This window comes from Bos mutus, chromosome 4 (assembly GCF_027580195.1).
Source record: "Bos mutus isolate GX-2022 chromosome 4, NWIPB_WYAK_1.1, whole genome shotgun sequence".
In the NCBI taxonomy this organism is placed as follows: domain Eukaryota; kingdom Metazoa; phylum Chordata; class Mammalia; order Artiodactyla; family Bovidae; genus Bos; species Bos mutus.
Window position 1 is genome coordinate 20,167,753 of NC_091620.1, and position 17,288 is coordinate 20,185,040.

The 17,288-nt window shown below is 47.0% G+C and overlaps 1 protein-coding gene and 1 long non-coding RNA gene across 2 annotated transcripts; one reads left to right on the forward strand and one right to left on the reverse strand.

Annotated features, from left to right (window-relative positions):
* Window positions 1–165: 165 nt before the first annotated feature.
* RAB19 (RAB19, member RAS oncogene family) lies at window positions 166–15,668 on the reverse strand. The gene is made up of 4 exons (XM_005899755.3): window positions 13,200–15,668; window positions 9,975–10,187; window positions 7,315–7,498; window positions 166–1,766 (listed from the first exon to the last, which is right to left on the reverse strand). Exons 2-4 carry the CDS (start codon window positions 10,173–10,175, stop codon window positions 1,498–1,500), a joined length of 654 nt encoding a protein of 217 aa, XP_005899817.1. The 5' UTR covers window positions 10,176–10,187; window positions 13,200–15,668; the 3' UTR covers window positions 166–1,497.
* LOC138987598 (uncharacterized) lies at window positions 2,899–7,207 on the forward strand. Its single transcript, XR_011463946.1, has 3 exons — window positions 2,899–3,033; window positions 3,733–3,834; window positions 7,016–7,207. It is a non-coding gene; the product is annotated as an uncharacterized lncRNA (long non-coding RNA).
* Window positions 15,669–17,288: the final 1,620 nt, after the last annotated feature.

Sequence of the window (17,288 nt, forward strand, 5' to 3'; positions counted from 1 at the left end):
AAGGTGTGGTTGGGGAACCCCACTTAGAGAAGTGTTGCTCTATTATACAGTCCAATGGCTAGATGGTGTGAGCCGCACATGTAATTTAAAATTTCTAGTTGTCATATTAAAAAAAGTAAAAAGAAACAGTTGAAATGTTAATATATATTTTATTTAACCTAGAAAATCTAAACTATCATTTTAACATATAATCAATATAAAATTTATTAGGAAGATAGTTTACATTTTTTTTTTGTACTGTCTTCAAAATCTGCTATATATGGGGTGAGAAGTGGGAGAGAGGTTCAAGAGGGAGGGGACATATACCTATGGCCGATTCATGTTGATGTATGGCAGAAAACAACACAATCTTGTAAAGCAATTATCCTCCAATTAAAAACAAATTAACTAGCAATTTAGAAAAATCTGGTATATATTTTACACTCAGCTCATCTCAAATTCAAATTCACCACATTTTAAGTGTTTAGTCGTCATACGTGGCTAGTAGCTGTTTGTTTAGATCTGGTCTCAGCCTATGGATAGTGATGCTAAGGTTTGAAATGCCTGGGAACCCTCACCTGGACCCTGGGTGAGCCCCTCATAGACATTTCCCCTTTTAGAACTAGTTTTGTGGCTGGACCAGCCCTTGTAGTTCTTATTAGGATTGCAAGACATCCTCAGCAACAACCCTTGGGGAGCTTTGAAAAAACGAGGTTTATGACTTACAGGTTCCACAGGGTACATGGCTTGCCCCAGCCACACAGTGAGGTTAGTATTGGTTTGATACATGTCTATGAGCCAATTTAATTTCAATTCAGAACTAATATTTGATCCTGCAGACAACTGGGTGTTTTAGAAAGAAATCATATGCATCTCCTACATCCTAGGAGTCTGGTTCAATCAGCCCAACTAGGATAAAGTGAAATCCACTTCTCTCTCCATCACATGGCTCCTGACCATTTGGCAAGACAGTATTTATGGTCTTCAGCTCAAAAGGCTTTGCTCCCCAAACTAAGCCTCAAAGTGTGAATGTCAGGAAGCAAAAGTTAACAACATCTGGTCATCATGGCAGGCTGTTCCCCCATCCTCCTGTGTCCACACTGTTTTAAACCACTCTGGAATGTTCCAAACATCCTCTCGATAATCCTCTCTTCTTCTTTCCTTCACTGCTCACTTCTCCAAACGAGAGGCAAAGTTCAGTAGAAAACAGCTGGAGGGCTGGGGAGACAGAAGGGGAAAGATGCACAGAAAGGGAAAAAAAGAACAAATCTTGTCCTGCCACCCCTGGGCCTCGAGTCCTAGGAAAAGTCAAGAGAAACAGGGGTGTCCTCTGTTGTCAGAATCAGTGTCCCCTCCTCTGGTGTGAACTGAGGCCAAAGGGCGCCCCCCTGACCCCCACCCCAGGCAGGAAGGAGTAGAAACAGAGGCAAGTCCGGTTACTCAGCAGACTCGAGGCCAGCAGCTGCCCTTGGTTTCAGAGGTGGCCTCTGCTGGGTGTGACCTGCCTGGGGAACCCTCTCAGCAGGTGCACTGATTCTTCTCCCTCGGGGCCGGGGCCATGAGGACTGGAGTGGACTCCAGCGGGAGGCTGCCCGGGGCGCCCTCCCCGTACAAGGGCAGGCTGTGGCGGGCCATCAGCTCTCTAGCCATCAGCACGAAGACCTCGTCGATGTTCTTGGACTCCTTGGCAGATGTCTCCAGAACAGCCAGGAGGCCGTATTTCTCAGCCAGGATGCAGGCATCCTCAAAGAGAACGTGGCGTTTTTCCCACAGGTCACACTTGTTCCCTGGGAGTGAGAGAGAAGCAGATATTCCGGGGAGTAACTTCCTCTGGTTTTTTAAAAGGTGGAATTAAAAAGAACATATTAGTTCAGCAGATGCCAAAGAAAGATAGGAGACAGAACATCCACCTAACCTAGGAAAGGAAGAAAGTGAAAGTGAAGTCTCTCAGTCCTCTCTGACTCTTTGTGACCCCAGGGACTGTAGCCTACCAGGTTCCTCCGTCCATGGGATTTTCCAGGCAAGAGTACTGGAGGGGGTTGCCATTTCCTTCTCCAGGGGATCTTCCCGACCCAGGAATTGAAACCCAATCTCCTGCATTTCAGGCAGGCGCTTTACCCTCAACCGTTACACTGAGGGAGTAAGAAGAGTTAAGAAGTTAGAGAAACAGAGCAAATGGGAAGCAGAAAAAGATGCAAAGCAGCAGTCTTCAGGGGGAGAGCAGGGCGTCTTAAGAACGGTGTTCAGAAATTCGCGATGAGGTAGTACGCCGAGGGTTTAAACGGAGACTGAGGAGCTGGCCTCCCTGTGAACGGCTGGAGCTGAAGGAACACGACAGCTAACGCACAACCGTCTCTTTGACTTTTGTACAGTGGTGACGTGGCCTCGAGGGGCTGGGGTAAACTTTTGGGAGAGAAAGACTCCTTTGTGTGAAGAACCGTGGAGATGGAATGGGAACTGTGGTGGAAGGGCAGGGACACCTCTGTGAGGGAATGACACCGCTGACTATCCCAGATTAAGGCGAGGAGGCCACTGACAGAAAACAACAGCAAGACCCCTCGTGTCAGCCCTCGGGGTTGGATGCGTCACAAACCGGAACACCGGGGACACTGAGATCATCTCTGGGGGCGTTTCTGGAACCAGTTAAGAAGTGAGGGCAGAGACGGTTGTTACAACAGACACACGAGGGAGTAAATGACCAAGAAACAGTTGTGAGATTCCCAGAAATCCCCCCACATCTTGGCATCTGTTCCCCTCCTCTGCCCCACCTGTTTCTGCAGAGGAGGGAAGGGGGGTGAAGGGCGGGGCCATATGGGCGGGACAAGGAGGGCGGGGTCATAGGGGGCGGGACAGGAGGGTGGGGCCTAAGGGGCGGGGCCAGCAAGGGAGGCGAGGGAGGTGCAGAAGGGAACTGGCCCAGGCAGGGTGGCTTTGCAGGGCAGCTTTCGAGGTTCTTCTGCTCCAAGATATTCCGGGAAGCCTGCGAATTTAAAGGATACAGCCCACCTTCCTGGGGAAACCTCCAGTGAGATTAGAACTGCGTGGTTCCCCTCGGTGAGATGCATGGGATTCGCACCTAAGCTTCATTCCCTGGAAACTGCCGTTGGTGGGGTTTCCTTCCCTGCCTGCTCAGCTCTGTCATTGGCCGGGGGTGCGGGGGGCGGGGGGGGGGTACCCTCGGAGCCTCTCATTCAGCAGGGCAGGACAGTTTCCCTGGGTTGAGGTCTCAGCACTGTGCTAAGTGCTTTATGTGTTCCTTTATTTAATCCTTTCAATTCAACCATACCTTTGAAGCAGGTGCTAGCTTTATAGATGAGAAAGTCAAAATTCAGAGAAAGGGATGAACCCAAGTTCAGACAGGCAGGACAGAGAGGGAGATTTGAACCCAAATCTGTTTGACTGCAAAGTTCAGGCACTAGAGTGGATGAGACACTGCTTCAACCAGAGCTTCAGGGGACCCTGGGTGACTGTTAGCCTGACCAACTGCTGGAAAGTGTTTGGAAAGGAACTGACCCCGTGGAGGCTCTAGTTCAAACCCTGCCTCACCCATCAGTAAGTACCTTGACCCAGTTACTTAGCACCATATTCAATCTCCAGAGGCTTCGATTTCCTCAGCTGGGAAACGAGGATGGTGGTCTCTGCTTCTTTGGATGGTTGTGAGGGTTAAATGAAGGGACTCAGCGGATTCAGAGTGGAGTTTAGTACATGTCACCTGTTATTACCTCTTCTTACCAACCCTCCTTGTTCCCACAGGTCAGGAGAAACTATCATGAAAGGTGTCAGAGACCTCGGCCAGTGTCCTCCCTGGTGCTTCGAAGAAGTGGTTATTGAGAAAGAAATCTAGGCCTTTTGGAGGTGGGTGGGGAAGGATCCGTGTTAATTTGTGTAAACACAGAATAAGTGCCTTTAGAAGTGTCCAATAGATCAGAAGTCAAATCAAAAAAGTTTCTGGTTCCAAAGGGGACCTTTGGCTGAGAAGTAAAAAGAAGAGACATTCTTCCCCAAAGAGACAAGTGGTCCTCTGTGTGGAGGCCACCTGGCCTCACTAATCTCTCTTTCCTGGTTTCAGGCATGTGGGGAAAGACACCATCCCTCTGAAAAAAGGAGGGGACTAAATTTGAGGCACGTTTTCTTTGGCTGGCCGTGGATTAGGGGCTTCTGATCTGACGCAGCAGGAAGGGATGAGCCCTGTTGAGGCTCTTGGAGTGACTTTGATTAAGTTACAAGAAGCAGAATGAGTTACAAAGCAGCATTCTCCTCAAGGCTGTGCATACAACAGGGGCTAGTTGTTGTTGTTCTGTCAGTCAGTCGTGTCAGACTCTCTGCGACCCCATGGACCACAGCACGCCAGGCTCCCCTGTCCTTCACTATCTCCCAGAGTTTACTCAAACTCACATCCATTGAGTCAATGATGCCATCCAACCATCTCATCCTCTGTCGTCCCCTTCTCCTCCTGCCCTCAATCTTTCCCAGCATCAGGGTCTTTTCCAGTGAGTTGGCTCTTTGCATCAGGTGGCCAAAGCTAGACTATGACTTAGAGCAGCAAAGACAGGGGAAGAGTGGTTCTAGAATAACAAGTCCTTTCTGGAGTCTGGATGATAATACTAAATGGACTGAGTGTGCCAGCGATGTGTCCCATCAGCGGAGGTCCAGGGTGAGCACCTTACCCCAGGTCCACCTGCCCAGAGGCTGGCCAGCAACCTGGCCTGGCTTTGACGTGAAAAGAAGGAATGGGACAATGGGGTTTCCTTTCTGAGGAATGTGAGCTAGAGGGTATGAGAGAATGAGGGATTTTGTGGCAGGAGCAGGCTGGGGATGATGCCTGGAGGAACCCAAGAGGGAGGGCTCAGGGTGAGAGAGAGTGGCCAGCCCACACCCCACCCCACATGTAAGAAGCAGCTCTGAGAGAGGAGATAGATGCACAATAGTGGAGGAAGCTTGCCAGGTGGCTCAGTGGTAAAGAATCCCCCTGCCAAGACAGAAGACATGGGTTCGATCCCTGGGTCGGGAAGATCCCTTGGAGTAGGAAATGGCAACGCGCTCCAGTATTCTTGCCTGAAGAATTCCATGGACAGAGGAGCCTGGTGGCCTACAGTCCATGGGGTTGCAAAGAGCACAGACAGTGGAGGAGCCTGGTTCATCGATCCCAGCCTGAGAGGAGGGTGGCCTGGCTCCATTGTGGCTTCTCCTCTCAGTGAGTTTGGTTGCTGACTTTTCCTAGGTCCCAGGGACTTGTACCCTCACCATAAGCCCCCCCTCAATTATTTAAGGGACATTGATGAGTGTGTTCCCTCAAACATACTTCTAGAAGGAAATCCCACCCTTTATGACACACTTACTATGTGCCAGGCACTGTCAAGCAATGCATACACTTTTTCTCACTAAATCTTTACAACCCCAGTGAATATTGATCAAATGTTATAGATGAGGAAGCTAAGGTTCAGAGGGTAACTTAGCACAGAGCTAGGATATGCTTATCAATGGGTAGCTCTTTCTTAGTCCCACAGCAGCTGTCTAGACCTTTGCTCTGCAGACTTTAATTTGCACAAGAATCTCTCTAGGATCAATTCATCCAGTAGATCTGGGGTAAGGCCTGAGATGGGGCATTTGTAACAAACCCCAAAGTGATGCGGATGCTATAGATTTTTAGGGAAGTGGAAATACACTCTGTGATATCTTCATGATGAATACTTGTCATCATATACTTATCCAAATCCATAGAAAGCACAACACCAAGAATGATTCATAATTTAAACTATGGACTTTAGATGATTATGATGTGTCCATGTAGGGTCATTCTTTGTAACAAATGTACCACATTGTTAGGGGACATTGACATGGGAGGGGCTATGCATGTGTGGGGACTTCCCTGGTAGCTCAGCTGGTAAAGAATCCTCCTGCAATGCAGGAGACCCTGGTTCAATTCCTGGGTCGAGAAGATCCCCTGGAGAAGGAATAGGCTACCCATTCCAGTATTCATGGGGCTTCCTGGTGGCTCTGATGGTAAAGAATCTGCCTGCACTGCAGGAGACCTGGGTTCAATCCCTGGGTTGGGAAGATCCCCTGGAGGACAGCATGGGAACCCACTCCAATATTCTTACCTGGAGAATCCCCATGGACAGAGGAGCCTGGCGGACTACAGTCTGTGGGGTCACAAAGAATCAAGAGTCGGACATGACTGAGTGACTAGCACAGCACATGCATGTGTGGGTACAGGGGACATATGGGAAATCTCTGTATCTTCCTCTCAGTTTTGCTAAGAACTTTAAACTGTTCTGAAAAAATAAGTCTTAATACAACAAACAAAAACCCGGTGATGCTGCTGCTGCTGCTGGTCTGCAGGCCACACTTTGAGTAGTGAAAACTAAACCAGGTTGCCAAAATGAACGAGCCACCTGGTAGACAGTAGTGTCCTCAGGAGGGGTGGTGCGCTGCTTGCAAAGCTAATGCTGTAGGGAACTGACAGTATGTTGTGCTCCGTCACATCCGACTTGTTGCAACCCCATGGACTGTAGCCCACCAGGCTCCCCTGTCCATGGGATTTTCCAGGCAAAAATACTGGAGTGGGTTGCCATTTCCTACACTAGGGGATCTTCTTGACTTAGGGATTGAACTCACTGTCTTGCGTCTCCTGCATTGGTAGGCAGATTCTTCACCACTGCACCGCCTGGGAAGTTACCCATTTGCGAATATACAATGGGACTGCACCTATTCCAAGCTGCGAGTTCACTTAGTGTAGTTGAAGTTGATGTTAATTTTGATGTGAACTTGTTTTTAAGATTTGTTTAGGATCTTCGAAAGTGTGAGAAGTCATTCAAGAGTGTTGTCAGTCATAGTCATCTGAGTGGCTCAAGGGATTAAGAGCCATCTGAAGCTATGAAACTCACACTACAGAGTATTTGCTGTGTAGTCTGCAAATATGTGTGTTGAATCAGCCAGGGTGCACCTTCATCTATATGTCTCGGGTTTTTGCAATGAGAAACTCTAGGGTGGGGTCTTGGAGTCTATATTCTTTTTTTTTTTTTTTTTTTTTTAGGCCTCGCAGTGCAACACGTGCCATCTAGTTCCCCACCCAGGGATTCAATGAGTGTGCCCTGCATTAAGAGTGCAGAGTCTCAACCACTGGACTGCCAAGGAATCTGTATTCTTAACAAATTCACGCCACCCCCACTATCATGCTCAAGCGAACCTGATTGGAATTTCTGGCCCAGATGTTTTCTGAGGTCCTAGCCTCCACGTGTGCTGTTATGACTTCCTGTTCCACTGTCATTGGAAACTCGGAAAAAGCTGAGCATGCGGCGTAAAGGAAAGAGAAATGCCTTGAAATCCACATACCAATCAGCATGATGACCAAGTTCGCTGCTCCGTATTTCTCTATCTCGTGAATCCAGTGAGGAACAGACTCGAACGTGGACCGCCGGGTGAGGTCGTAGGCGATGATGGCCGCATGGGCGCTGCGGTAGTAGCTCTGGGTGATGGTCCGGAAACGTTCCTGGCCGGCGGTGTCCCACACCTGCATCTGCAGAAGGTCGGGCAAGGGGGTCTGCATGAGGAGTTCCCGTGTCTGATGCTCACCTAAGTTGTTTCCTGTGTCTCACTTCTAGAGATGCAGACTCACGAGGTCTGGGGTGGGGCCCAAGAGTCTGCTTTTTTCAGAGGCTCCCCAGTGTCATCTGGATGTGCTTTCAGGTTGGGAGTCATCACCTAAGGGACCCTTCAGCCTGAGAGGTGGATCCAGGGTACTAGGATGTGGTGTTCTTTGCCTTTCCAGCACACTCATCTCCTTGTCTAGATTTTGGATTTGTTTTTTGACCCCGGTAAAGGTGAGGGCACTGGCTAAACTGCTTTGATTTTGAAGGACCACTCAGTCTATGGTTTAGAAGTTCTATGTTTAGAAGTGTGCCCATAATTATTGTTTAGTCGTGTACAACAATGTGACCCCATGGACTGTAGCCCGACAGCTCCTCTGTCTATGGGATTTCCCAGGCAAGAATACTGGAGTGGGTTGCCATTTCCTCCTCTAGAGAATCTTCCTGACCCAAGAATCAAACCCAGGTTTCTTGCATCTCCTGCATTGGCAGGCAGATTCTTTACCACTGAGCCACCAGGGAAGCCCTTGTCCTCATAATACTACCTTCCAAATGAACAACCCAGGCAGTGGTACAAATTTATATTCCCTCCAAAAGTGTTTGAAGGTACTTATTTTTTCTTTTAGGTTTAAAAAATTTTTTTAAATTTTATTTATTTATTTATTTTTGGCCACGTTGGGTCTTCACTGCTGCGCAGGTTTCCTCTAGTTGTGATGAGTGGGGGCTATGCTCTAGTTGCCGTGTGCGGGTTTCTCCTTGAGGTGGCTTCTCTTGTTCCAAAGCACGGGCTCTAGGGCACTTGGGCTTCGATAGTTGTGGTTTCCGGGCTCTAGAGCACAGGCTCAATAATTGTGGCACACAGGCTTTGTTGCTCTGGGGCATATGGGATCCTCCGAGACCAGGGATCGAACCCATGTCTCCTGCATTGACAGGCAGATTCCCACTGTGCCACCAGGGGAGCCCCAGTACCTGTTTTTTTTTTTCATACTCTCACATTATTTATAAAGTTTATTTTTTAAAGAAAGTTTTCAAAGATACACACAACTAGAGAAAATAAAACATTGAACCCTCACATAACCATATAATTATCAAGATTTTCCCACTCTTGCTTCATGGAGCCCTTTCTGTTGATTTATTTGAAATATTATTTTGAAGAGAATCCCAGACTTTGTGTCATTTCATGCCTACTTACTGGAGAAGGCAATGGCACCCCACTCCAGTACTCTTGCCTGGAAAATCCCATGGACGGAGGAGCCTGGTAGGCTGCAGTCCATGGGGTTGCTGACGGTCGGACACGACTGAGCGACTTCACTTTCACTTTTCACTTTCATGCATTGGAGAAGGAAATGGCAACCCACTCCAGTGTTCTTGCCTGGAGAATCCCAGGGATGGCGGAGCCTGGTGGGCTGCCGTCTATGGGATCACACAGAGTCGGACACGACTGAAGCGATTTAGCAATGCCTACTTACATACTTCCTTAATAAATGGACATTGTCTTTCATAACCATAACACCATTATCACTGCTAATAAACTTTTCAATAACTCCTTAGTATGATCTAATATTCAGACCAGATTAAATTTTCCTAAATGGTTCCAAAATATCTTTCTACTATTGTGTTTAATAAGGATCCCAAGCAAAACCCATTTATTACATCATCACCAACAATTTTTGATCCTTTTTTTTTTCTTTTTGATCCTTTTTAATCAAATGGGTAAAAGGTATCTCAGTGTTAATTTCGTTGCTTTAATTATAAGACACAGTGGGTACCTTTACTTCTTTGCATAAATGTATGAGCCAGTTTGCATAAAAATTATGAAGTAGTAGTTTTGTCATATCTGTGAATTGCCCACTTATTGTGTTTAGTTGTTGGTCTTTTCTTTGATATTTATCAGAGCTTTGCTGCGTGGCATGCAGGATCCTAGTTCCATGACCAGGGACTGAGCCCATGCCCCCTACAGGGGAAGCATGGAGTCCTAACCACTGGACTGCCAGGGAATTCCCTTATCAGAGTTCTTTTCATGTCAAAGAAATTAGCCTTCTGTGAGTTCCATATTTGCAAATGTTTCTTTCTGGTTTGTCATTCAGCTTTTGACTTTGTTCATGGTATTTTTGAGTGTGTAGAAGTTTGACCTTTATATGATTATATAGAAGAATATAAATTTGACCTTTAGATATAAGCGTTAGATGGAGCAATATTTTCCTTTATGGCTTGTGGGCTCTTGTCTTAATTTTAAGCCTGATTTTCCCCTTCCTCAGTGAGAAAAGTAAATACTCCCATGTGTTTTTTTTCCTGGTATTTTTATGATTTCATATTTTATATTTACATCTTTTATTCCTCAGGCCTGTGTTTCTGAGTCAGAGTCTGTGGGTAAAAGAGGCGGTCCCACCCCTGCGCCCCTCTGACCTTCACTTTCTTGCCGTCAATCTCCAGGGCACGCACAGTGAAGTCGACCCCGATCGTGTTCTGCTGTGCCTCCATGTAGACCCCGGACTTGAAATGCTGCACAACACACGTCTTGCCCACGTTGGAATCCCCGATGAGGATAATCTTGAACAAATAGTCAAAGTTCTCATCCGCTGCCCTGGCTGAGCTGGAGAATTGCATGGCTCTTGCCACCTAGGATCAAGGAAGAAAAGAAGGAATTTAGCCTATCTTTAGTGAACAGCTACTGGCGGCCACGAACTATTCTTGGCACTCAGGATTCAGGACGGCACAAGACAGAGGAAGGTCACTGCTTTCCTAGCACAGACATCCTTGTGGGAGGAGAAGGACATTAACTACTGGTCAGGTAAGAGGGAGCCGCCCCCACAAACCCCACCTGTCCTAGGTGAGTTGATAGTACTTTAGGAGTGGCCTTGGAATGAAGGGGTTCTACGGTCTGGGCCCACTCTCAGATGGTAGCATTGACTGGACTTCGCTGGTGGTCCGGTGGTTAAGACTCCGCGCTTTCAGTGCTTCCACTGCAGGGGGCGAGGGTTTGATCCCTGGTCTGGGAACTAAGATCCCACACACCTTGTGGCCTGGCTCGGCAGGTGTGTTTTACCTGCCACTTATCAGGTGGACTGACCGGTTCCTAAAGGAAATCGACTCTGAATATTCATTGGAAAGACCGATGCTGAAGCTCCAATACTTTGGCCACCTGATATGAAGAGCCGACTCACTGGAAAAGACCCTGATGCTGGGAAAGATTGAGGGCAGGAGAAGGGGGTGACAGAGGATGAAATGGCTGGATGGCATCACCGACTCAATGGACATGAATTTGAGCAAACTCTGGGAGATAGTGAAGGACACTGCAGACCCATGCTGTAGTCCATGGGGTCGCAAAGAGTTGGACACGACTGAGCAACTGAACAGCATCAGTTGCGGAAGGCGGGCCTGGCTCTCAGCCTGTCTCCATGTCACACGGGAGGAAGACAGACTACTGGAAGTCTGAATGTCCAGGCAACCAGCAACAAACGCCAAGGGTGCTTGACAGAGAAGTCAGTTTCAGAAAGGCTTTTCTTGTCTGGGAAACTATGATTTTGAGAGTACTCAAAATGAAAAGTGTGGGGAATTCCCTGGTGGTCCAGTGGTCAGGACTTTGCACTTTCACTGCCCAGGCCTTGGGTTCCATCCTTGTTCTGGGAACCAGAATCCCACAGGCTGTGCAGCGTAGCCAAACAAAACAAAAGAAACAAACAAATGAAAAGCCCAGTGGTTCGAATGTTTGTGCTGTATTCTGCCACAGGCTGGAAAAAAAGTTTCTTATGACAGTGTCTCCCTAACTGACTATCAGAATTTCCTGGGAAGGTAATTAAATAATTAAATATACAGGGACCTCCCTGTGGCTCAGTGGTAAAGAATCTGCCTGCCAATGCAGGAGACACAGGTTTGATCCCTGGTCCTGGAGGATCCCACATACCTCGAGCAACTAAGCTCACGTGCTGTAACTACTGAAGCCCGTGTGTCTGGAGCCTGTACTCTGCAACAGGAGAAACCACCGCAAGGAAAACCCCGAGCATTGCAGCTAGAGAATAGCCCCTGCTTACTGCAACTAAAGAAGGCCTGCATGCAGTAACGAAGATCCAGCACAGCCAAAAATAAATAAATAATAAAAGAATTTTAAAAATATATGTATATAAGATCCGTCTAGTCAAGGCTATGGTTTTTCCAGTGGTCATGTATGGATGTGAGAGTTGGACTGTGAAGAAAGCTGAACGCCGAAGAATTGATGCTTTTGAACTGTGGTGTTGGAGAAGACTCTTGAGAGTCCCTTGGACTGCAAGGAGATCCAACCAGTCCATTCTGAAGGAGATCAACCCTGGGATTTCTTTGGAAGGAATGATGCTGAAGCTGAAACTCCAGTACTTTGGCCACCTCATGCAAAGAGTTGACTCATTGGAAAAGACTCTGATGCTGGGAGGGATTGGGGGCAGGAGGAGAAGGGGAGAGCAGAGGATGAGATGGCTGGATGGCATCGCTGACTCGATGGACGTGAGTTTGAGTGAACTCCGGGAGTTGGTGATGGACAGGGAGGCCTGGTGTGCTGCGATTCATGGGGTCGCGAAGAGTTGGACATGACTGAGCGACTGAACTGAACTGAACTGATATATACATATATATTCCGGAGCCCATCTCAGATCTGCTAAATAGATGTAAAAACATGCACACACACTCCCAGGTGATTTTGATAAGCAGCCAGGTTTGGGAAGCATCAACCAGTACGGTCAACCACCTGAAACTTTATTCTTGCCCTCAGCATCTCTGCTTAAACATCCATCCACACTTCCATATCTCAGATCACAAGGAGCTCACTACCTCCTGACAAAAATCAATTTTGTGTGCACAGCTCTTATGTAGGGTTGAAATCTATGTCCTTGAGGTTTCTAACCGTGGACCCTCATGCTACGCCAGGATTCTTACTCCACATGACAGCCCAGCAGACATTTGGAGCAGCAAGCAGGTCCCCTTGAAGCAGATATCCCAGACCCTTTGACTGTTCTTCAATTGTGTTGCGTCTCCTCATCAAATGTCTCATAAGAATACATGAAAGCTTATCTGTTTGATAACTAAATTTGATGTGCTGCAAATTGTCCCTGTCTATGACACCCTTCCTCATTTCTCCCTGGAGAATTCTTGCCTGGAGAATCCCAGGGATGGGGGAACCTGGTGGGCTGCCGTCTATGGGGTTACACAGAGTCGGACACGACTGAAGCGACTTAGCGGCAGCAGCAGCATGACATCCTTCCTCATTTCTCCCAGTTTTATTTTCTGGTCTTCTCAAAAGTCATAGAACATGACAAGTCTGTATCATCACACAAATTAAAATCTATACTTAAAAACCCTAAGCTTTAAATGAATGAAGGAGGTTCCCTGAAGCTCCTGTGGCTGCCTGATCCAGCAAAAAAGAGAAACAGCCAAACCACTTTTTCCCCCTCTGGCTTTTCAAATAAAGAAAGCCATTCTACTTCCGGTGTCTAACCACTGTCATGTGAGCTGAAATCTGACTTCTGCCCTGACCTCAGCCGCCTCCCCCAGTAAGTCCTCAGGCTTTCCGCACAAGCCCCCTTCACACGCCCTGCAAGGAGAGAAGAGCCACGTCCACCCCCTGCAAAACCCTCCACCCCGCAACGTCCACCTGTTGCTCACCTGTTGCTCACGTCTGCCAGCAGGTGTTTGCTCTTTCTCCTGCTTTTCCTTTTGGCCCTCCGTGCCCCTTCTTCCTCCTGCCTCGAGGTGCGGTGGGAACTGTAGTTCTGTCCCCAGGTGTCAGGTTTAGTGGCTCGAGAAACCGAAAGGAAAGTGTAAACCTTCCCTCCGTCTCCCCCTCCCCCGCCATCCGGAGGAGCTGCCACTGGGTACAAAGCGCGGCGCGGGGTGAGGTCCTGGCCACACCCGCCACGCTAAGTCAACTTTCCTCTGAGCGTGGAGCATCCCATGTCATCCATCACAGCCCGAACGAAAAGGACTAGCCAGCTGTATCAGCCAACACCTACTGAGCCGCCCTGTTTCTTTTTCCTGCTCGCCTTCTCTTGGGCGGCCCCAACCCCCATTTTTCCTGGTGTCCCCTGTTTGCCTGGGGTGGGGCTGGCTAGTTGAAGGACAAGAAGTTAAAGGGGACTACAGACCTGGGTTTTGAGTCATTTAATTGTTTTGTGGGCTTGAATAACCTTTGCTGAGGCGTCACTGAGCGAAAGGAGGTGATCCAAAGAGAAGACTGAAAAACTAAATTGGGAAGATCCCCTGGAGAAGGAAATGGCAACCCACTTGGAAAATCCCATGGACAGAGGAGCCAGGCTAGCTACAGTCCATAGGTCGAAAGAGTCAGACACGACTTAGCACTATCTTTTATTTCTTTCAAAGCTGAAAAAAAAAGTTTCCTTCCCCCCTCAAAATCTACCCCAAAACAAAGGTTAATCTCTAAGAAGACCTGGCATCTGTCAGTCCCCAACGGTGGCCATGGAAGCATCGAGCTGAATTGAATTTTCCTTTTTGACTTTCCCTCACAGAGTCTGGAAGAGTCTCTGCTTCTCCTAGCCTGGGGACTAGCTCGTCTCCATTACGAAGAATGTGCCGAGTAGGCAGTTAAGCCACAAGCACCACATGCAAAACAAAACATCTGGATTGATAAAACACGAAACTGGTATAGTGTTTTCAAACTGTGGGCTGAGACTCATTATGAGTCATGAAGTCAACTTCAGTGGGTCGTAACCAGCATTTTTACAGAAGACATGAAGAAAGCAATTGAGAATGCATTCCTGTTTTCATGAACTGTTTGTGTCAGTTGTGAACAGGGAGGTGTGTGCTGGGGGTGATGTAAGATGCGCTTCTTACTGCGTGTAGAGGCCTGGCACCGAAAGAGAGGACAGTTGATGCACTACACAGCATTTCTTTAGAAAAACTGTAAATTATGATTTATCTTATCCAAAGTTCCATTTACACATCACTTGCAGGAACCTCTCTTTTTTTAAATTTAAACAAAAATTTTTGATTAGCGTATAATTGCTTTACAAACTTGTGTTAGTTTCTGCTGTACAACAACAACGTGAATCAGTTATATGTATTCTTATATCCCCAGGAGGGCTACCCAGGTAGCACAGTGGTAAAGAATCTGCCTGCCAATGCAGGAGACACAGCAGACTCGGATTTGATCCCTGGATTGGGAAGATCCTCTGGAGGAGGAAATGGCAACACACTCCAGTATTCTTACCTGAAAAAATCCCATGGACAGAGGAGCCTAGAAGGCTATGGTCCATGGGGTCACAAAGAGTCAGACACGACTGAGCCAGTGAGCACACACGTATCCCCAGGAACCTCTCAGGGAGGATAAACCCAATGTTGGCAGGTAGAGCAAGAAAACAATCAACAACAAAAAACACTGCCAAATACTGCTGCTGCAGATCGTGTTTTGAAAGCCATGGTCATGTATATGGGGCTTGAAAATGAAGTATAAGTCAAGATCCATGGCAAACGTATGGGTAGGGGCAGGAAATAGAACCCATGAGACGTGTCAATGCGGTTAGGTGTACAAATGTTTTCTTCTTCTCATATTGATTACTGATAAGGGAAAACAGCAACAACCAAAACCAGCTGACTCAGACTTCCCACTTGGGAAGGTGTCTAGAAGTAGAAATCAAATGGTAAAATGCCTGGATGGTTATGGACATAAGGAGAAATGCTGCTTTTCCCTACCCCAACCCTGTTCACCAATGTTGACTATAAGTGCAAAGAGCTGAGCTTGGGCTATGGGGGAGATGCATTCTTGACATGTGTGGTGGTGATACAGTTTATATACTTATTTTATACACACACACATATATATGTATGCATGGTAAGTCACTTCAGTTGTGTCCAACTCTTTTGTGATCCTTTGGAATGTAGTCCAACAGAATCCTCTGTCCATGAGGATTCTCCGGGCCAGAATACTGGTGTGGGAGATTCCCTGGTGGTCCAGTGGTTAAGACTCCATGCTCCCAATGCAGGGGATCCAGGTTTGATCCCTGGTCAGGGAACTAGATCCCACATGCCACAACTAAGACCTGGTGCAGCCAAATAAATAAATATGTTTTAAAAAAGGGTTTCCAGATCTATTAAAAAAAAAAAAAGAATACTGGAGTGGGTTGCCGTGCCCTCTTATAGGGAACCTTCCCAACCCACGGATCAAACCCACATCTCTTGCATCTCCTGCATTGGCAGGTGGGTTCTTTACCACTAGCGCCACCTTAAGCCCCATATATGTGTATACACACACATATATTTCACAATGTATACATTTTACCATTTTAACTATTTTTAAGTGTGTTGTCCAATGGTATTAAATATAGTCACATTGTTGTGCAGCCATTACCACCATCCATCTCCAGAACGTTTTCATATCTCCAACTGAAACTATATCCGTTAAACAACTCCTTACTCCCTCCCCCCAGCCCTTGGTAACCACTATTCTATTTTCTGTCTCACTGGATGTGATTACCCTAGGTACTTCACACAAGTGGAATCACACAGTATCTGTCCTTTTGTATGTGGCTTATTTCACTTAGCATAATGTTCCCAGGGCTCATCCACGTTGTAACATGTGTCACAGTTTCTTTCCTTTTCAAGGTTGAATAATCATCCAAAATTTGTTTTTTACAGTAAATGTGAAACATCTGATGGATTTATTGTTGCTCACCATGGCATCACATGGTATCATAGAGCCACACCCTCTGGGGACTGTGGAGCAAACTACCCCTAGCATTGTGTAAGTTCAGTTCAGTCTCTCAGTCATGTCTGACTCTTTGTGATCCCATGAATCGCAGCATGCCAGGCCTCCCTGTCCATCACCAACTCCCGGAATTCACTCAAATTCATGTCCATCGAGTCAGTGATGCCATCCAGCCATCTCATCCTCTGTTGTTCCCTTTTCCTCCTGCCCCCAGTCCCTCCTAGCATCAGAGTCTTTTCCAATGAGTCAACTCTTCGCATGAAGTGGCCAAAGTATTGTGTAAGGCAGTTACAAATGAAAAATAAGAGACAATTCTCCTTGTGGAAAATAAGGAAAGAGGACCTCCTCCTTTTTCTTTCAAAATTTCATTCTTTGTCCTTTTCAAATATATGTGAAAATGAAAGTCACTCAGTCCTGTCTGACTCTTTGCAGCCCCATGGACTGTAGCCTTCCAGCCTCCTCTGTCCATGGAATTCTCCAGGCCAGAATACTGGAGTGGGTTGCTGTTCCCTTCTCCAGGGGATCTTCCCAACCCAGCGATTGAACCCAGGTCAGTCAAATGTATGTACATCTGTATAATGGCTAAACAATCTCTGCCAGCCTCACAACTCTGGAAAGTTTCCTCCAGGACCTGGCAGCCATCTTTTGAAATACAAATATCCAGGAAGATATCACCCCCAACTCCCAGTTCTTATGGGAGGAACTAAGTTCCTAAGTTTTCCATGCGAGCCTTGCTCCAGTTTGCAAAACCATATCCTGTCCTAAAGGTGCGACAAATTTGTTTCTTCTCTGGATAGACCAGTACAGATGGTCTTCCCAATGACTGTGATGAAGCTGGAAGAACCATGTGTGACATAAGGTCCTGTTGAGTCCTCTTGAAACCATGTAACTCAGATTGTGACTTGAACCCATGGTTTTTTAACTAAAAAAACTAAAATCATGGCATCCAGTCCCATCACTTCATGGAAAATAGATGGGGGTAAAGTGGAGACAGTGGAAGATTTTATTTTCTTGGGTTCCAAAATCACTGTGGA

Bases quoted from the DNA above. Each gene is read 5' to 3' on its own strand.
- RAB19 (XM_005899755.3), bottom strand. From the start codon at position 10,175: ATGCAATTCTCCAGCTCAGCCAGGGCAGCGGATGAGAACTTTGACTAT. The intron at 7,499-9,974 runs GTCAGAGGGGCG...GACCTTCTGCAG, and splicing joins TTGACGGCAAGAAAGTGAAG to ATGCAGGTGTGGGACACCGC. The intron at 1,767-7,314 runs GTATGTGGATTT...TCTCACTCCCAG, and splicing joins CTTGGTCATCATGCTGATTG to GGAACAAGTGTGACCTGTGG.